The 22,750-nt window shown below is 36.4% G+C and overlaps 1 protein-coding gene across 1 annotated transcript in view; it reads right to left on the bottom strand.

Annotated features, from left to right (window-relative positions):
- LOC122787359 (mucosa-associated lymphoid tissue lymphoma translocation protein 1-like) overlaps nt 1-22,750 on the bottom strand; it is a 584,376-nt gene that overhangs the window by 434,566 nt on the left and 127,060 nt on the right. Inside the window, exon 3 of the mRNA XM_044054015.1 lies at nt 7,736-7,902. Within this exon, the coding sequence (XP_043909950.1) occupies nt 7,736-7,902 (167 nt within the window). The remainder of the gene's footprint in view (nt 1-7,735; nt 7,903-22,750) is intronic.

The following is a 22,750-nucleotide window of genomic DNA, read 5'->3' as shown; positions in this document are numbered from 1 at the left end:
TAGGTAGTTTACAGAAAGAATCTATGAGCAGAGTGGTCTGTGATCAACACCAGCTACCCCTGTCCATGACGGACACAGGTGCCACCCCAGGGGCAAATTTGCAGTCTCCCATCCAGTTATCTAGACTGCACTTAAACAGGGTCAGTCAGGAGCTCTGTTTTATGTGAACAGGAAGTGTATTCCAGAGAAGAGGCATATCTGTCTCTCCAGCATGCCCTGTTAATGTCACAAGCTAGGTTGAGATCCCTACAGTGAGTGAGTCTTCTGCCATTTGACCTACATGCAGCATTTCCATTAGGGCAGGGTTGGAGATTGCCCTATACGCAGGCACAAGTCACCTCTCAGCAGCCTATAAGATACAGAGTAAAGTGACAGGGTTTTCAGCCTGTCTGTGTAGGTCATGGTTTGGAGCCCATGTATTTTCTTAGTGAGAAACCTCTGAGGTCTCTCCATCTGTTGCAGGTGTCTTGTGAGATTCATGCAAAAGGGTGCATTATACTCTGTTAGTGGTCTGATGAGGGTCGAGTGCAGTGGCGTTATAACATCCCTTGACATGCATGCCATGCCCTTGCTTATGAGGTGCGTAACATAGAAGGCTTACCTTACCACTGTGGAAACTTGGTGGTCAAAGTTCTGAATGCTATCAACCTGTGTTCCCAAGTATCACACCACTATGTTGGAACTCAGGGGGGTGCTATCAATATTGTAATTTGTAGGGAATTTTCATTTTGCCAAAGGGAACAATAATGCATTTTTTTGTGTTTAGTTTTAGACCATGGCTTTGGCACCAGTCATTTGTGCTAGCACTTCTAGTAATATGTTGATATAGTTGGGGGAATCAGTGATTGCTCCTTGTTTGTGATCATTAGCAAATTCGGTGAGCCAAAGGCCATCTACTTTGGCCTGGACTTCTGAGAACTAGATGCCAATGGGCCTCCATTGCAAGTAAAACTAAATACATTAAGCTGTGGCAAACTCATTAGCTCTATTATGCCATTTGTTATTATGGTGTAAGATCAATGGGGTCCTTGATACCTTGCAAACTTAACAGTTGTACCCTTAGAACAATTCATTTCAATTCATTTCTAAAGTTAAATGCTAAAGTTACATACCAGTTGGATCCAATGCAAGTAAAAATAATCAACCTTAGTACCCTGTACTCTTTGATGGGTGCTCACGGTGGTGCAGTGGTTAGCGTTGCCACCTCACAGCAAGAGGCTCTCCGGTTTGATCCTCAGCTGGGGTGTCTTCTGTGTGGAGTCTGCATGTCTTCCCTGTGGTCGCGTGGGTTTCCTCCGGGTGCTCCGGTTTCCTCCCACATAACAAAGACATGCTGTAGGTGGACTGGACACGCTAAATTGGCCCTAGGCATGAGTGTGTACATGTGTGTGCCTTCTGTGGAAGGTGTGGCACCGTGCTGGGTACTTGACACCGTAAAACTCCACTGCCAGTCATGAGTGGACAGGTGATCCGCTGTGGCAACCCCTAACCGTGAAAAGCCAAAAGAAGAAGAAGTACCCTATACTCTTTAAATATACTTAAGGGACATAAAATTGTAAAGTATTGTTTAGTGTAGTACTGAATTTTTTATTAAATTATTGTAACAAATAGTAAAACAAAACACACATGCATGGTAGTCATAGGCAGAAAAAATGCTTTTTGGCACTCAGGCTAGTGTTACTCAAACCTCTTCCTTCATTAAAAAAAAATCCCTTTTTAGATTTAAGGCTACAGAGTTAAATAAGTAATAGTCTTAGAATCAAAGAACAACATTTTAAAACAATCATCCTCTTTATCAGCTCAAAGTAAATACTGCTCTAGAGCAAGGTCAAATTCAAAAGGAAAGATCAGACTTTAAAACTGATATCATTACTGACCCTTGCTCTGCAGTGTAGAGGTATAAAGGCTTGCCTATGACCCAAGTCCAGCTAGTGATTTGGGACCTGGATAAGTCAGACCGGGGAGAGGAGAAGTGAGCATCTATCATTGATGTCTTATCCAGGGGGATATGTGGTTTCCAGTAAACCGATTGTCATTGTGCAGGCAGAGACTTGTGTGGCACCAAAGTATCAAAGACAAGGGATGTGATCTGATAATTCAAAGCCGTGGATGGCAGCCCTCATTTGTACCTGGAAACGTGCAGACACACTGTGAGGGTATAGGATGTTGTGAGTAATGAAAGTGCTCATGTCAGCAAACAGAGGCAGAGTTAAGGCCTCACTAGAAATATTCCCATTACCAGGATGCCAGCAAGGGTGCAAACCACCTCCATAGCAGCCTGGATGATAGTTTTGCCTGCCTGCTCTTACATCCATATTGGGTATGCCCAGTATGGGAGGATAAATGGGCTCAAGACAATAGGGGGAATCATGCTAGTCAGCAGACACAGGTAAAAAGCATTTAGAAAAAAATGCTGTCATTTGTAGAAGTATTTAGAAAGCATCACATTAAGAGAGCTGATGTTACACCTAAGCCATTTACAAGAAACAGAGATGACTGTCCCTTGAATTTTTGAAAAGGCTGCACTGTCACAATATTCTATAGCACAGTACGGAACTATTAAATTATGATTAGAAACATCAGCAACAGTGCATCGACTGTAACTAGAATTCATAACCACTTCTTGGAAAGAAATACAGTGCTTGTTTAGGAAAAGGTATTGGCACTTGAGATGCTTCCTTCAGTTGCCAATAACTAACAACTATTTTCCTGTAGCTATATTTAAGGTAACATCCTTAAAATGAAAACTATTACAAACATTTTAGAGAAATGTTCCCGGAAAACAAGCTATTCTCTTTGAAGGTTTCAGAAGAACAATATTAACCCCCAAATTCACAATGTTTTAGCAAACCTTTTGTTTCTCACACCATAGCAGATCATACTCCTCTGAAAACTCAAATTCAAAATCAAAGAACACAGTATGGAAAGTAGTTGCTACATTTAAGGTCATAAAACTGCCATTTAATAGCAGTGTATTGTCTGTAAAGCTCATTCTACTTATTATATTGAGCTCTGATATACTCTGGCTCACACTGAGCCAGTTATGTCTCCTAGTATTAGTAAAATGTTGCTGTCATTTAGCTAAAGTCATGTTGTTATTTTCAGTAAAGTAAACCTAAAATGGAAACACCCTTGCTATCAGTTAAAATCTGCCAGAAAGGAGCTACTTTCGATTTCACCTTAGCGGGCATAAAATAAAGAAAATGAGGAAATATGTGTCTTTTTAAGTTAGACACACACTCTCACACACACACACACACACACACACACACACACACACACACACACACACACACACACGTGCGTATAATCCAATCTGTCCACTAAATGTGCATTTGTAACCACAGAGATTAACTATTGAAAAATATTGTATGTTGAAGACTCTGATGGGTCCCTTTGTTGTGAAAAACTGTGAAAAATGCAGCAGTCATGTTTCTAAAAAAATCGCCATTGCAACATTGCCTAATTCTGCTGGAACTGAACAGGTTATGAGAAAGATAGTCTACAAATTATGAGCTTGTCCACTCTTAAGACTGAGATATGCTTGAATTCTGTGTTTGTGGGGTAGAATAATCCCTTACAGTGATTCCTTTTTCCTGTACCTGGGGACTCCACGATCATATACAGGAATCCTGGACAGTAACAGAAGTAGCTCATGTACACCATCTTATCAAAGCAGTACAGTAATTGTTGTACTGATGTAGCAAGTACTGTTTCATCAGAAAAGAAAAGATTGTGCCAATAAAGTGTTAGCAATAAGTAAAGTGATTACCCAGCCTTAAGACATAAGTGTAGGTACTGCAGAAAAGCAAAGACATAAACTAGGATGTTATAGAGACACAGGGAGATATCCCTTGTAAAAATACAGTTATGATAACTGCTGCCATAAAAAAATGAAAACTGCATGTCCTATGGGAAATAGGCAATATACCATGTGGTTTCATATATGGAATCAAGGGATACCCAACTAAACCTCATTCAATCGAGTGAAACAATATGTTTTTCTATGGACAGATCCCTCATATACAGCAGAAGATCATAATGGAACCAATTCACAAAGGAGTAGAGACATCAGACCCAAACAGTTTTAGAAATAGGATGACCACTACTCTTTGAAAAATCATGGAGAGAGTGAAGCTTATCAAAACTGACCCAGGAGACCTACTTCTGTTAGATATGAGGCAGTATGGGGCTCACTAAGGGGAGACAATCCGGTTGTTCTATTTTTGTGGCATTAATTCAAGAGGTAACTGAAGAACTTGATAAAGGATTGGCAGTGCATGTAAGTGCCCTCTCCTTTAAATTGACCTTGTTAGGTTATCCAAGTCTACTTCTCATAAGGGAATAATTAACAAAATAAAACCATTAAGTGTCAATCCACGCATAGTTCAAAAGTTAAAGTAATAGTTAAGCAACAGGTAAACTAAGTCAGGGTAGGTTTAGCTGTTTGTTCCAGTGGGAGATACCAGTGCTGTCCTAAAGGGTTTGTAAGTGGGCCACTTATTTTTAAATTCTTCTTCACAGATATACAGATATCAAAGTATGAAATGGGATCCAAATAAGCAAATATGCTGATGTCTGCAAATCTGTTAACATATTTATTTCAATAAAAGAGTCTAAAGTTCTCAAAGGTAGCCTACAAAAAAGCATACCTGATGCTGAAGAAATGCCTTTGCCTATAATGTCAATAAATGCACTATCATGAAACCTATGACTACAAAATGAATAGTCTGATCATAAAAAATGGCACTATTGTAAATGAGATAGCAATGGCGGTAGACAACAACTTTAAAGTTTGACCGCTATGTGTCTATTAAAGTCAGAACCACTTACTGTCTAGAGAATGTTTAGTTTTTACTTCGAGGAGAACACTGTATTATCTTACATCTCAGTGATCTGACCCATCATTGAACATAATGCTGCCTTTGAACACACCACCTGAAACACCTTGAAAAATTGCAGTGATTCTTTAATAGGCAAATCAAGGGGTATTAGAATCCAAGCTATTCAGAAAGCCTTCAGGTATTGTCACAGTGTTTCTTAAAGATTACTTATAATGATTGCTGTGTGGTCTATAAAGCAAGGCTTGATCTGGTTCTGTTTGAAAGTTCATATTAGGAAAATAAATAAATACAAATAACAGAAAAAAGTGACAGATTCTTCACACAGCATCCTTCAGAATTATTATTTAAAGAGTCCCTTTACCATCTGAACAAGTCAGTCATTAACTTCTTTAAAAATGATAACCACACCAAGGAATCCCCAAAGCAGGATAAATGCTCAAAAACCAACAAAGGAAATCACTGAAAAGCATAACTTAAAAACATTGAAAAATACTGTAGAAATGTTCCAAATCAAGATGAAAATTTATAGATAGTTAATTTAATAAGACTATCTAATTAAGAATGACATGAAAATGTTTTGAGACTCTAAAGTTCATTTAATAGTGACAAAGTAGTATAAATATGAGTAAATTGTGAATTTTATAAGGATTATGAATGCATTTCATGTATTAACTAATTAATTTGATTTTCAAATGGATGACATCATTTAAACAGTTTTTTTATAACAAAATGTTTCTGAGGAAGTTCAAGTTCATCTTGATTATTGCCTGGTTTCTTAGTGTGTTTATCGTAACTTAAAAACATTCTTTAATGCCACAAAGCCAAAAATGTTAAGCATAACACAATATAAGTACATGTACTTTTCTCCCCAAAGTACTCAGGACTTCATCAGAACAATAATGAATCTAATTACTTTAACAATTTATATGTTTAAAAAATTAAATCACATGATGTTTCTCCACCAATCATCCCACATACAATTAACTACTAAACAGATACTCCAAATTAATAGACAGGTAAATCAATATTAAAAACAGTACTAAATTATAACAAAAACTTCATTATGAAAATATTGATATTATAAATATGTATTCACATATTTAAGTTGGCCACTTAAGTAAAATATAAAAGTATATAAAAAGTGTGTATAAAAATGTATAGAAATATATATTGATTTAAATATATGTATATATTATATTTATTTCTAAAAATTATTACATGAAAAGACTTAAATAAAATAGTGTTTTTTTTTGAAAAACACAAAGTGCATTAAACAAATTATTCTAATTATTATATTTACTAAAATTTAGCAGCTCTTAGTTTCATTTCTGGGGTAATGGAGATCATATTATTAATACCTAGTAGGGTGGTGGCATCCAACCTAAGTTACCAATACAATTCCTTATATTCTATTTTAGTCTTCCAAGCCCCACCTATTAAGTCTCGTGGGATGATCTCAATTATACCAAAAGAAAAACCTTTAAAATTATTACAGCTAGTGGAGTGTTTGTAAATAGCATTGTTGGGATTGCCTTTCTGGATGTCATAAAAGTGTTTATATATCTGCTTTTTAAATTGTCTTTCTGTTTTTCTATGTAAAAAGCCAGACATGAATCATACAGGGCTATGTACACAAGTCCCCTACTGTTGCAGTTCCCACATCTAAGGAATGCTTTCTGCTGATTTTGTTTTCTCTAGCTGGACATCACTATCTGTAATTATATATTTGCATTGTCCACACATACTGCATTTTCTAGTCCCTACTTTCCTTGTGTTTTGATCTAAGAAATTTCCTTGTTTGACCGGTCTCTCTAAAATGTAATTTAAATTGTGGATAGTTTTATATACTAAATGTGGTGCATCACCCAGTGCCCCATATATATGGTCATTGGCCCTAAAAATGGTCCAGGTTTTTTCCACTACATCTCTAACCTTGTCCATCCCAAAACAATAAGGTAAAATAAAGGCCAGCTCAAATTCTTGGCAGTTGATTTATAGCCCTCATGTTAAGTCCATCATCATTCTTAGAAATATTATTAGGTTGTTAAAGTAATTAGATTCATTATTGTTCTCATGAAGTCCTGAGTACTTCAGGGACAAAAGCACATGTACTTGTATTGTGCTTAACGTTTATGGCTTTGTGGCATTAGAGTGTGTTTTTAAGCAAAATGTTTCAGTGATTTCCTTCATTGTTTTTCAAGCATTTATCCCACTTTTGGGATTCCTTGATGTAGTTTACAGTTTAGTTGCAGGATCCCTTTGGCAAATTCATTGTTTTCTTTAACAATTATCTTGGGCTACATTTAGGAAGCAGAAAATTTCAACAAGCATTGTAGATAACTTTCTTGAAGGTCAGTAGGTCATACGCAAAGCTTGTAAACCTGTGAGATTTTGTTTATTACAAAATGCAACTGCATTGATACAAGAGTCTTCTATTTGCAGGGTGAATGACCCAAGTTTTTGAATCTCCCATCTGCTGGCCTCCACGCATACACAAAACAAGTAAACTTTTTGACTATTCAGACTGGGCCTTGTTGTGGGTTTTGTCTTCTGTAACTTTGTTTTTTTTCACTGTACACAGCTACAACATACCAATCTCAGTAAAACCATTGCTGTTGTTTAAGTAGAACTGAGAAAATATGTGTTTTTATTGGTAAAATATGGTCATATCTATTATACGTCTACTAATAGTGAGATTGAATATGACATTTTTCTTACATCCATCAATGGCTAATGCTGAAATTTACATTTTTTATGAATCCAAGTCTCACAAATCTGTTTCCATAGTTCCATATTATATTGGCCATACAGACAGTATCTAATTAAGAAGTGTTCAAAATGAAGACAAATAAAGCTTTAGTATTTTGAACAGATAAATGCATTCACAGTACCTGCACTTGTTAGCAGCTGTGCTGCTTCCTTATGTCCCATCTTCTCCAAGCAGTTAAGCAGGTGCCGTAAGGTGCAGGCTCGTTCTGACAGCAACTGAAGGAGGTAGCGGCTAGGGCTCCCTGTGGCCGCCAAGACTTGGAGGGAACAATTCTCTAGTTCCTTTTCACTGCAGAAATAAATAAATAAAGCATTTAAGAGTTATAAGGTTCCACCAAATGGATGAAAAATAAAACATCAACTGTAGTGCACCAGAGGAAATGGAACTTCACAGCAATTTGCCACATAATGCTTGCTTTTGAAAGGTTGTTTATTAACAAATGTGACATTAAAAATGTATATACAGGACAACACTGGAGGGTGATATAACATTTAAGGTGTTTGCCTCACAGACATAAGGAACAGGGTTTGATTTTCAGCTTCGGAAGGGAAACTGTCTAGGCTTAAAACAGCCCACAAATGCAGGCAGCCTAGTACTTGCCTATGATCTTTGGGAGAGGGTTTGGCATAATGGTTAAGGTCTTCACCTAAAAGACACAGGGTTTGATTCTAACTTCAGGTTATTGGCTAGGCTTAAAATGACCCTTCATGGCCTAGTATTCACCTATGAACCTATAAGATAAGATAAATTGCTCAAACTGTGAGAGTTACCCAGCACTACCATGTTGTGCCAGTGATTAACTGATAACAGTCAATAAATCAGGTTATATGTATTGCTGTTTTTTTATTTAAGTCCCAGTTACCCCAAAAGGTCTTCTTATGCTACATGATCGCTTTCTGACATACCAATAAATAAGACTCTATCCCAAATCCTGTGTAACGGGTATAGAATTAACTCATTATTTTTTTCTTGTCTCTTGTCATGAGGTTGTAAAAACAAATATTAGTGTAAGATCTAGTAAATGATCACCTGATAATCTAATAGTTTTCTTGCTTCTCAGTGTATTTTTGTTTGCATGTATTTTTCTGTCTTTACCCTTATTTGTATAGGTACAGGAATGGCATATGTATGCATCTTTAATGCAGAAATATATCTAGCTAAAATTCATTTATTCATTCTACTGAAGAGGTTATAAAAACTCTGCAAAATTTAACAATTAACCTGCACTCCAGTTTGAATTCCTGCCTTAAACTGTATACAGCTGATAACTACTAAATTGCTGAAGCAAGCTCTCCCATTACAGTTGATTTCTCTAGCAATTTAAGGCATATGAAATAAAACAGTGACTGAAGTGACTGATATAGGCATACCTCTTGACCCCTTAGTGCAAGGATGGGAGGATATTGCTCTTATAAACTTAGAAAGTTGCTAAAGTAGCAGGGTTTGTTTTAACATACGTTTTCTTAAGGATTTGAAGCCTGAAACTTAAATGTATGCCATTATTTAGTGATTTCAACCCCCAGATCATCCCAGTGATTTGCCAGAAAATCATAAATTTTATGAGGAATAAAAGAAAAATATGAGCCAAAAATCTGGACATTGTGGTCCTTGGGCCAGATATAATAATGCCTACACTAAGAGTACATTATGTGTATACTAAGTGCACACGATGTGTATTCAAGAACATCCCTACCACATTCTTTGTGCTCTCTAGTCACTCAGAAAGATTACAGTAAGTGTACATGTAGTCTACACTTTGTGGTAACTTTTATGAATCCCTGTCAATATTTAAAGCTACAAGAAAATAAGTGTTTATTTATTTTTATTTATTTATTGGCATTTCTTTACTGGGATAGTCCACTGGGCCCTTGAAAGCCCATTTTCAATGGAGGCCAGGGGAGAAAAGCTCTTTAAAACACAGCACATTTCGCAGAATTAACAATATGAAAAATGTGCACAATTTACAGAAAAAATATACCCATAGGCAGATATTAACAATTAGTTAAAGCAGAGAGTGAAATTGCTTAGTGTGTACAATGCATGCACTCTTAAAATTACATCATAGACAATAAAAGTAAAAAGATACATTATGTAAAATATTCTAAGTGTAGTTAGATTATCACAGACAATGTATTGATAGTGCAGTCTGAAATATGAATATATACAAGAAGAAATGACTGTCAGATTATGAAAGGGGGAGGCTTGGTACAAGTACAGCTACAGTTAGCAGAGAGGTATTCACACAAATAAGTTTGGAATGAAGCATGACTCCAAATAGTTCTGATTACTAATGGTAGGGCATTCCAGACTCTGGCTACCACACAAGAGTAAAGAAGCTGGCCTGCAGGTAGGTTAGACTTGTGCACTTGCAAAAGGTGTTGTTTTTCAGATCGAAGAGGCCTATTGGGAAGATAGTGGGTAAATAATGAACTAAGAGCAGGATAGGCTGAAAGTTTGCAAATTATTTTATTTACAGTGGTTAATTGAAGGTAGGTGAGATAACGTGGAAGTTCCAGCCAGTTCAGTGAGTGTAGAGATGCGCAGTGGTGAGTAGAATGTCTAGCATTTGTTGCAAACTTGGCAATTTGGTTATGGAGGATAGCAGATTACTGAGTAAGGGGGCCCCATAGATGAAAGAAGAAAATAGCTAAGTGGTAGCAAGTACTTGTTTGGTGGAAGGAATAAGGAAGTGGTTTTGCCAGTAAAGAATACCCATCTTTTGGCATGTTTTATTGATGTTGTGTTGTATGTGCAGGTCATATTTTAGGCTTTCATCAATTATTACTCCTAGCAGCTTAGTGTGACTAACAACTTTGATACTTGCATTGGTCTGAGAAAGTATAGTGAACTGAGTTTTGTTTATGGGAGTATTTTTCTTGGGGGTAAATAAAATAAGTTTGGCTTTGTTAGGATTAAGAGACAGATGATTATTATGTAACCAAGTCTTTATGGATATAAAAGCCGATTGAGTTATTTGTTGTAGAGCTGATGTAGAATCAGCAGAACATATTATAGTAGAGTCGTCTGCATATTGTATGGGTGACCCCTGGCTGAATGAGGACTGAAGATTATTAGTAAAGATGCTAAACAGGAGTGGTCCTAATACAGAGCCTTGGGGAACACCAGTAGAGGTGTGAAGATATGGAGATAGGGAGTTTTTGCCATTTAACTGCCTGTTGTCTATCTGATAGGTAACTAGAAAAACAGCTGAGGAGGTGAGAGACTGCTATTTGAGAGCTATCTGAGAGCTGAGTTAGAAGAAGTGAGTGAGAAACTGTATCAAAAGCTTTAGTTAAGTCAAGAAATAGGCTGGAAACAATTTTGCCTGGGTCTCGAGCTTTGTTGGCTGTGTCCATGAAGGATATTAAAGCAGTTGTAGTACTGTGACCTGGTATGAGTCCATGCTGAGTAGCAGATAGGATCTGATTATTAAGGAGGAAGTTTAGAATTTGCGTGTGCATGCATTTTTCAGAAGCTTACTCACAGGCATTCTAAAATCTTCTTAATTATTTATTATTGTTATAATATGAAAACTACTCTTAGAAATAATTATTAGTAGCCTGAGTAGTTTAAGTTCAATTATTTGTAAAGTTTGTATATAAAGAAAAAACATAAAAGTCCAACATGTGGCAAAAATTAATTTTATTTAGCCCAAAGCTATTGTAATGTCACATGCTAGACAAAAGCATTTTCTGTCCATTAGATGATTTATGACCTGATAAACTATTAGTAGCTTGATATTCAAAAGAGGAATAAGGAAAACACATTTTTAATTTACAGAAAGACTAACTATACTGTCTAAACCTATGTTTTCCATGAAATTGTAATAATTTTTATATGGTACAAAATTACATATATGGGCATGCGAAATTAGTAATGTGTGCAAAACAAAAATACATTGATTTCTGCCATAGCCTAATATTTAGGTATGTGCATCAGGTTATTAAGGACGGGCATGCAAGATCATCAGACTATCTTGCCACCCACCTGAATGCAGGTCTGATCCACATTTTGTCATTGGTACCGTTTGCTTCATTAAACATTGCCAGATAATTGCCCTGTTGGGGAACCTTCCTTTTCTTACTTCTTAGAGCTGTGGTTTAAAATTGTTACATGTCACCAAGGAGGGGTAAGTGCTATAGGCACATTCTGTAAATGGACTTGCACACTAAGGGCCTTTTTTGCCTATGCTAAGAACACTACTACAAATCTTGTTTCATTTGTCAGTCATTAATACCTAAGATCCTCAGATTGAGACTATCCTCCCAATACCTTTCTTGAAACTCAGGATTTGAAATACCTAGCTCAGTCTAAGATGGAAAACTGTTAGGATCCTGAAATTGCCCTTCCCCCTAAGAAAAAAGTCAAGAGACCCTGAGACCCTGAGATGATTCTCAGTCCAATGTCTCTGAGTAGCCACTGAGGTGGTCAAACCTGTGATACATGCCATGGTGGTGGTGCTGCGGTAGTAAGACAGTAAGACGCTGTCCAGTTCGATTCTCAGCTAGAGCGTCTTCTGCGTGGAGACATGCATGAATGAGCATACCTTCGTTGAAGGTTGTGCGTCAGGGCTGGCAACTCTGCACGTAAAAATCAACTGCCAATCATTAGCGGACCAGAGTTCCGCTGTGGTGACCCCTAACTGGGAAAAGCCGAAAGACACAAGACACAAGACCTCTCAGGTACCTGCTACAGAGACCCCATTGAAGGTTGGTATGGCCTTTGTGGTCTTGTAGACTGAGGATACTTCAGACAAACAGTGTCTTTGAGGGCATGCATGGAATCCCTCAGATCCTTGTATGGGAGGAGTTTCCTGGTACACTTATTGAAACGACACAAGGGTCTGATCCAGGAAAAGCTCATACAGACTCTGCCACAATGTGCTGCAAGGAAAAAGTTAATTTGTTTTGGTTTCTTGTATTTTGTTTTGCTTCTTTGCCTTCTTCTTTTTTCTACATTGTGATTTATTTTCTTTACACTGTGTTTTACTTGTCATGCTTTTACTTGCATGTTTAAACTAGGAAAAAGACCATAGTTGTGACTCTTGTGAGTCACACAGAAATTACAATAGATCAATTAAAGTTAATTACCTGTGACCTGAGGTTAGAGTTAGGAACTCAACCTTCTATCTAAGAGGTAAAATAAAACATTTCAAAGCTTTACTGAGAAAGCTGTCTCTGACTCTGCTACAGTTTGCTGTGAGGGAAAGGTTAGTTTGTTTTTTTGTATTTTGTTTTGCTTCATTGCCTTCTATTTTGTATATTGTGATATATTTTCTCTACAATGTGTTTAACTTGTATTCTGCTCTTAACTGTATATTTAAACTAGGAAAGAGATCATGGATGTGTCTCTTGTGAGTCATACAGAAATTAGAACAGGTCAGTAAAAGGACAACCGCGCCTTCAGACTCAAAAACATGTTTATTTCATCATGGTTTGGTGTTTCCTACATTTTAACACCACTCTGGGACTATTTACAGGTTTTTAGATATTTTTATACATAATTTCTGAGTCTGGCAACATGGGGTCTGGCATATTGAAGGAATTCCAAAAGTTTAGTCCACCTCTATGCATCACATCTGCCACTATTTCCCTAGAGCTCCTGTCACTGCACTCATTTACAGGCATTCACTGCTGTGTTGTAAACACCTAGTTTTGGTTAACATTTTATTAATTTTCAATGACTACCTCAAACCCAAGCAGTGCAAATGTCACAGAACATAACTGAAAAGTGCATTTTTCCTGTTTCTTCTTAGAAATGCTAACTTGAATACAGGCTTGACAAAAGAAATCTAGTTCTTCAAGGTAAGTCCCCTCCCCTTCACACCTGCCTTCCCTTCACACCTACCTTCCCTAGCTATCAAAGAGCTAAGGGTAATTTGACCCATTATCTGCATGTTACTGACAGCTCACAGCAGGTGACCAGACTAATGTACTGTTTGCTTCTCACAACCTTTCCTTCCTTACAGTAGACACTTTTTTGTTGCATTCCTCCTGTCCAGTTTAGATCCAAGCTCTATAGCACTGGGAAAAATCACTTCTTTACAAACCAAACTCCCAGTTTTTTCCTTACACTGTGGTTAAATAGCTAACAAATGATAGACTATAAAAAAGATATATTTCAAGGACTTGCATGACAGCAGTTGCATGTTTTATTAAGTGGTAATTTAAGAAAATTACAGTCTCTCATACTTCATGTAAATGTATGTAGTGTTCTCTATTAATTGTGACAAACATCTGCTTCCTATGTAAAAAGATGCAATTAATGTCTATGCATGGTAATTTTTAAAATTATGCAGCTGTTACTGTACTTTTACCTGTACTTCCTCACTGTGCTTTGTCACATCAGTAGGGCTTTTCAGAAAATTGATATTAGTTTGACATTTTTGCTGTAATATTTCCAGGAATGGAACACACACACACACACACACACACACACACACACACACACACACACACACACACACACAGACACACACACACACACACACACACACACACACACACACACACACACACACACACACACACACACACACACACACACACCCTGTGTGCATACTCACACACACACACACACACACACACACACACACACACACACACCTACCTGTACATTCACACACACACACACACACACACACACACACACACACACACACACACACACACACAAAGCTGGAGAAAGATGCAGGCAATGCAAACTTTCCTCAAATCCCTCAGATAAATGCAGTCGACAGGGTACACTTACACAGAAAAGGAGTTCCACACAGCATATACCCAGTAATATTGGGTTAAGAGTGGGCTGGGAAAGGCAGTTCTGACATCACAATTTGGTAGGTTCATTGGTTCTTCTATAGAGCATGCAAATCAGCCAGTGGTTACATCACTTTGGGGGAGGAAACATCCAGGTAACTACAGCAAGAGCTCTGGCAGATGCTACATCATCATTTAAGAGCCAGCTGGGGTTTTTCAACTTGTTTTGCAAACTGAAAGTAAAACATTATGGAAAGGTAGGAAGCCTGAGAGGTAAAACAGTTGACTGCATTACTTTTTAAAGCTGTGGTGATGATTTTTTGTAGCTGTATCAAACAATGGGGACTAAAAGAGACAGCAAGTTGAGAATCTGCTTTAATATCCCGTTGTTATCCTTTAAGGTTAATTACCCATGAAGTGAGGGTGGAGCTAGGAACTAAACCTTCTATTTAAGGGGAAAAATAAAACATTTCAACACTTCACTGGAAAAGGTCACTGAGACTCTGCTACAACTTGCTGTGGGGGAAAGGTTAATTTGTTTTTGCTTTCTTTTGTTTTGTATTGCTTCATTGCCTTCTTCAGTTTTTATATTGTGATTTATTTACTACACACTGTGTTTTCCAATTGCATATTTAAACTAGGAAAGAGACCATAGTTGTGTCTCTTTTGAGTCGCAAAGAAATTAAGTTTTCCCCACTCTTCCACCCTGGTGCTGTTGTGTTTTTAAACTGAACTGTCTTTCTAATTGCCTGCCCCTTGTTAATTTGACCACATATCTCATTCTGTCTCCTCTTTCATTGGCTATTTTGAGTAAGTTCCAATCAAAAGAGCACAAAGGCCAGCAGACTGTGGTATAGAAATGTTTTAATAAAGCATATAAATGAAAAGCAATCACAAACCGGTTTCGACTGAGCGAGTTAAGCAGCCTTCATCAGTGTTATGTGAAAAAACATGAAATTAGTTTATGATTGCTCTTCTTTTATATGCTTTATTGAAGCATTTCTCTACTACAGTCTGCTAGCCTTTGTGCTTTTTTGATTTGAATTGACTCTTTTTGAGGCTGTGCAGTTGCTGTATTTGCAAGGGCTCTGTTACATTTATACGGTGGTTTTCCCCTTGCTGTTGGCATGTGGTTTCCTGCACATCTATGGATGTGCTATTTTTTCTGCTCATTTGACATTTGTTATTTTTAGTGACCTGTTACATGCCTACTCTACACCTGTGAATTACTAAACAAGGTGGTGGATCTTGTGTGCTGTTTTCTTGTATTTTACAAGTGTGGAATTGTGTCTTCATGGTTCGCATTACACTGTGGATTTGGCTTCAACACGCACGTCCATTTTCTGGATCGGCTTAGACCTAGAAGCATCAGGACTGCAGTTCATTGGGTTATGACCTTGGTTTGGTGTCTTTAATTAGCAAAGGCACAATTGTAAGTACTTTTGGACTTTGGGACTCTTTGGGTCAACTTTAGCATCATTCTTAGACTACGCTTACAATTTTAGACTTATTCTTTGCCAGATTATCTTTCGACATTGAACTATTGGGTTGGACAATTGGGCTTCATGACACACTTTGTTCTGGGGAGCAACGGAAAGCAGTCACTTTATTATTTACATATTTGGCCTTATTTACAGCAGTTTATCAATGGACTGTTTCTGTTTTTGCTATTTAACATTGGCGCCAGCCATTTTCTCTGGGTTACAGCATTTTTTTCATAAACAGGAATGGACCCACTGGCCGCATAATTGCATTAAGGCACATTTTGTCTTGTTTTGGGGGGTTCAATTAAAGTTTTTTATTTGGTAAACACGTTTGGCCTTTGTTTCAGACTATTGAATTAGAACAGTGTTCTGCTTGTATAATTTAACATAGTCGTCAGCCATTTTTTGCTGTATCACAGTGTATTGAAGTGTCACTTATTACTAAATAGACATAATTGTGAGCAGTTAGTGATGGAATCTACATTATAATTACATAATCAGAAATCTATCGGTCGCATACATATGTGGCTTGGTCTTGTGTTTGGACTTTTTACAACTACGTTGCCAGTGCAAGCGTTTTGGATTTCTCATGAGATCTCAACAGAGTCTTCGAATTTGGGTGAACTTTTGTATGATTTACTGCTCGGATCAACACTACTGGATAACTGACTACTTTATTAACCTCTGTTTGCTTTTTTGGATATAGGGCATATTCCAATTGGGACCAATGCTATATGGTAGTTCTTTACATTTTCTACCTAGCTGAACATTCAGCAGGGGCAAGCCAGTTAGTAGAGTGATTATGCTTGTAACATTTAACATTGTGGCCAGACAATTTTGGTAATATTCATGTATCTGTAAACTGTATGCAAACGGGACATTTATTGGTTTATTAGTACTTAGACCTTTATTTAAGGGGCTGAGCAAGTTAAGCAACTTTCATCAGTGTTAAGTGAAAAAAACATAAAAGTCAATGCCCTTATATAACCCAATATAGAAACAAAATTTATGCTCATTGGTTAATCAAAACTTTTAAGTGATTTTATTAGCAGAGGGGTTTTGTTTGTAAAACCTATCATGGTTGTCAGCCATTATTGCTGTGTGATACTAGCTATATGCGAATATGACATATATTGTCTTGCTAGAGGGTTAATATATGTTTTTTTAGGTTATCACATTATATACTTCATCATCGTTTGTCTGATGAATTTATTTTTGATTTACCCAAATGATTGTAATATAACTAGCTAGATTATATGATGATCTGTACATACATGGGCTACCATTTTGGTCCATCTGAAATTTACAATCAATTACATTGATCTCCCTGTCAGGATTTTGTGTCGACCTGTTCTATATCAGTTAGACATTTATATTTTTATATTGGGTCCATTGAGTTGTACAGGGTTTCCCATGATATTACCATTATAGATAAGCCTTGGTCAGGTATACTAATATAGCAGTTGGACATTGTTTCCAGTTGTAATAGTTGCAATTTTATATTTATGATGGTATGATCAACAAGACTATATCAAGTGACGGTTTTGTTTTTTGATTCCTAGATAGGGGAATCATTCCATGAGCTCACGGATATTGTCATTATGATGGTATATCCACGGCTTTCATATCAGACCTGATATTATTCAACTTATGTGGAACCACAGTTTTATACAGGGGAATGTAGTATTGCATATGGATGTTTTTCTAAAACATTGGTAACAAGAGCTATTATTGTTCGTTCCCTGCAATTGATTTTTGTTTGGTATTACATTACGAATGGCTATAAATACATTATTGGTATAGGAACGGACATAACATTGCTGATGATACGTTTTCGGATTTGGGCATTTATCAGGTATATGTTTGTGTACATATATATATATATATATATATATATATATATATGTATGTTTGTGGAAATCATAGATTTATACAGGGGGACACAGTATTGCATATGGGTGTCTCTCTAACATATTGAAACACATTTTTAAGGTGGAGATTGGCAAGGGCTATTATTGTCTGTTTCTTTGAACTGATTTTTGTTTGTGATTACATCATGGATGGGTACAAATACATTACTTAGGAACGAACGTAGCATTGCTGGGAAAAAGGTTTTGGTTCAGATATATTATTTGGCCTTACTATTCCCTTGGATTTTACCATAGAGCCACTATGGTGTGGTATGGTCTATGAATACCAGTGGAGTATTATTTGATATATTGGGATTATTTTCTTCATAGTTATCTGAGCTCACTCAATCATTTCATTTTCATTAATCCCTGGTGAAAATAAACCACCCAGCTTAATTATCCATTTCTTTTCTTTTGTATTTAATATTGAATGCCACCCTGCTTTATTTGTTCTATTCCCCACAATCCTGTCTATAATAATAAATCAGCGGAAAGCAGTTGTAATATCATACTTATATTTTACAATTATGTTAAACCGTTGTTTTCTTCCTTGTATTTACTGATTTCAAAAAGTCCTAAAGAAGGAGAAAGCAGGAGAAAGGGAAGATTATAAATAATTATTCTATGCATTATGGAATGTAAGAATAGTCTGCCTGAGATAGACATGTTATAAAGAAAACAGTCAAGTGGTAAAAGGGACTGGCAACATGGAAAACTATGTAATATTCACCTGTATATAGAAAATGAATGAAAGAGCAGGATGTAAACATTGCAGGACAGAAGGAGTATGGATGGTAAATTTACTGCACAGGAATGGAATCATGGCTATTGTATGGCAGCATGTTGGTGCAATGGTTTGTTTAATGTTTAGCATCTCCATGGCATTGATTCATTTCAGAGCTTTGATGTTCTTCCTGTATCTGACATGAGTTTTCTCCTGGTAATCCAGTTTCCTGCCATCTCTAACAGACATGACAGCTTATTGATAATCTAAATGGTCCATCCATGCAGAAAACTTTTGCTGCTGTGATCATGGCTGAATTAAATCTGCATGGATTTGTTGCTGTATCCAACTAATATGTGACTGAGAAGACAAAAAAGATACAGAAGAAGCTCGGGAGATTACAAATGATGACAAAACATGGCAGACAACCCAACTCTCACTGTATTTTTAAACAAATGGCAGAAATCCCTGGTGGATACTAGCTAAATTGTGTCACTACTATACAAAAAAATGGATTGGACTTAAAAGACTTGATATCTTACCTTTAGCAAAACATTTGGTACTGTGCTTCATAGGACACTGATGGGGATAGTAAAGGACATGAAGAGAAAGAACAGTGACACAGACTTTGAACAGCAATCAGAAAGGAAGCACAAGGCAGTGGGTAGGCAATTATTATCTAGTACAATGTTCAGAGGTGCATCGTAATAGCTTTTTTGTAAACTTTTCATCTAGTGATGGCTTCAGTACAAATTGTAAGTAAGGAAGAAAACATCAGTCTTATGTTTGCTTTCAAGAAAGACTAGAAAGACTTGAGTTAATAGACAATGCCAGTAGAAATAACATAAACCTCAGAGATCAAATATGTACCATAACTATAACATTTCAAGGGTGCAGTCCAAAAAGTCAGAACACATGGAATACATTTCTAATATAGACAAAATTAACTTTTCAACTGAGTTTTTTTATGAAAATATAATTATAATACGAATGAGAGACTTTAGAGTAACTATGGTAATATGAAAATGCATTTATATGTAGTTTATATACACATTCAATATATCTAAGTATAGCAATGTTCATTTACATTTATGATGTCTTTCTTAGATTCTCTTCATGTGAGGTTTATATTTCTTGATATCATTTACTATGATGACAGCTATAAAATGTTAGTTTATGTTCCATTTTAGTTCATAAAATGTTATCATACTCTGCTGTACAATTACTCAGTTGTCTTGGACCCCCTGTAGATTAAATGAGACAAATGACCATGGGTAGATGAAGAGGTGGCTGTGTGGACAGATGCTAAACTGATAGTGAGTAGTAGACCATTCTTTCAGAAAACAAACTACATTACATTTATTTTTATGGTATTAAATAGAATAGCTTATCTTTAACTGCAACATCTTCAGATATTTTTATGTCAGTGAAGACTTCAGATAGAGAGGGAGAGACAGCAATAAGTTATAGTTGTAAGACCAGCAGGAAATATGGAGATTCTATTATGGCTTTATTCAAGGGATGAGAACTGAGTACACTATAAATGAGTGGAATCAGTGCCTGACTTCAATAGTGATCCTGTAAACAGCAGCCACCATACATGAAGTTTACTAGGAAAGTAGGAAATGGAAGTAGACTGCCAGGTATTTTCTTTTTTATAGGTTTTTCAAAGATATTCCAAAGTCATTTATTTTTTGAGCAATTATGTCTTGCCAGTACCCACCTTCAAGCCACACCTCTTTTTTCCAGGAAGATCATTTAAGATGTTTGGGAGAACAGATGTTACTATTATGAGTTAACAACTCATTATTTCTGATTACCTCTTACTCTGTACTGCTTCGTTTAATTTTATGCCTCACTAACTAATTACATACTTGTCAAGTAACAGTCACTATTTTCCTTCCGTAGTATGTTTTCTTAGACATCTGTAACACCATCCTGTAAAATCCTCTGGGATGTGTAACTATCAATAATTGTCTGCATTTCAGTTTCTTTGTACAGCTTTTACTGTTCTGTTGCATTAATGTCTATGTATTATTAGTTACATAGCTGTTCTATTATGATTCTACTGATATTTTGTTGTTTGTTGCTTTTTGTTTCAATAATGTGATAGTAGCATGGGCTGAACCTGCATTTGATCATTCTGTAAGGTACTTAAGCCTGATAAAAATGTAAACAGAATACATTAAAAATAAAATAGACGTTGTAATTAAAATGTTCCTGCTAAAATAATTTGAACAAAACCATACTGCCCTGTACTGCACTGTAAAAGTTATTTACACCTGATTTGTGAGACATACGTGAATGGGCGCACCTTCGTTGAAGGTTGTGCATCAGGGCTGGCAACTCGGCACGTAAAAATCTACTGCCAATCATTAGCAGACCGGAGTACCGCTGTGGCAACCCCTAACCGGGAAAAGCCGAAAGACACAAACACCTGATTTTTGACAGACTAATAAAATGCCTCATTTGTAACAAAAAAAAAAAAAATATATATATATATATATATATATATATATATATATATATTAATCTGCAGAAGAGGTATAGCTATCTATTCTGGCTGATCAGCCCCTCCCCTACTCTAAATTGAGGAACAAAAAAGGTCTTTCTTTTAAAGTGTAGCAACTGCTTGCTACATTTGTAGCAAGCAGTTGCTTACAGTTTATACCACATATGCTTGATTGATCCAGGTTCTTTTTCTTGCTGGGGCACAATATGGACACTTTAGCTAGCTGCAGGGACATGTAGGGCATGTGAAAAGAAACACTAAACACCATAGCAATAAAGTATAGAATACATGATGACAACTCACCCATAATATAAGGTTAAAATTGAAAGACCGTTTCCCTATGAAAAACATTTAATGCCATAATCTTACAAATTCTGACAATACTCAAAACATAGAAAAACTACTAATTTTTCATGTAGAAAATCAGGGGTGTACCTACCAATACAACAGAGGTGACAAAATGTTATGCAGAAAGACATTTGTGCCTCAGGCGCAGTACAAAAAAGAAAAAAATATCATTAACCTAAATTTGAGTTAAACATATTTTGTTGTGTGTTTCATTTTAAGGAAAACAGTTTTAAACAAATTCAGCTCATGTAGTCAACATTCAAAACAAAACACATATCTTCACACTACAGACGCTTGTGTGTAGCAAAGTAGTTTAAATGTCTGCTAAAAATTCATGTAGGTAGACGTTAGAGTGCTCAGTCCTCAGCTCCTGAATTATAACAATAGTTACAAAATTCTGCAAAAACAGGGACAGTTGAGAGGTATGTGTAGCTCTCAAAAGGGAATGTTTAATCACAGTAACCCATTCCAGGAATAATGAGGGAGATGGTCTTGTCAGTATTTTGACTAAAAATCGAAAGCCTTAAAACACACAGATCTGCTATTATTATTAATTTATTTTTTTTTTTGGTTAAAAAGGTAAGAGTTGCTCTAAGATCACAAATCAGAGTAATTCAAGCAAAAAAAAAAGTGACAATTAAAATAGGATCCAGGAACTGTGCAAGATGTTTGTGACTCACACTAATGCCATTCTACTTATACAGAATTAAAAAAAAGTATTATGCCCAGCATAACTCATATAAAGGGGGCTTAAAGTAGATTCTGGAGAAAAAGCCACCAAGACCACTTTATGGCAGCAGGTCCATTGAAGTATAATAACCATTAACCCTTAATGATTCTGGTGCATTAAAATAGTCAGAGTACAAATATATAATGAAATAATTGAGATATAGTGGCAACTTTATTTATACATTTTTTTTACTGGGTTAGTCACAGTAGATAAATGTCATCTTTTCAAGGGAGACCTGAGGTGGTATTCATATTGCCTAGGGAAAATGTGGCCAGAACATTGGAGAACTTCCATTATTGTTTTTGATATGTGCAATGGTATATTTTACATCCACTTGAGCTACCACTAGCTCAGGCAGATGAGGCCTCAGTTTAATGTCTCATCCAAAGGAAGGCACACTCAGGAGTACATCGCTTCCTTATACTTTACTACACTATCGGTTCCAGAAAACAAATTATCTAACACCCTGGTTTGGAAGTAGAACTCACAGCCTTCGGCACCAAAGTTGAATGTGCTGCTAGATGAGCTGTTGAGACTGCAAATAAATATCAGTTTTCCAGCCCTGTCCAAGGAAAACTGCATTAATAAGGACAAAAACTGCACCAAGGAAGTACAGCAATATGAACCACTTGCTACTCTATTTCTGGTTTACTGAGATAACACGATTAGAAAT

Source organism: Protopterus annectens, chromosome 13.part0 (genome assembly GCF_019279795.1).
Source record: "Protopterus annectens isolate FY-2018-M chromosome 13.part0, PAN1.0, whole genome shotgun sequence".
Classification (NCBI taxonomy): Eukaryota; Metazoa; Chordata; order Ceratodontiformes; family Protopteridae; genus Protopterus; species Protopterus annectens.
This window is presented reverse-complemented; position numbering and strand designations above follow the sequence as displayed.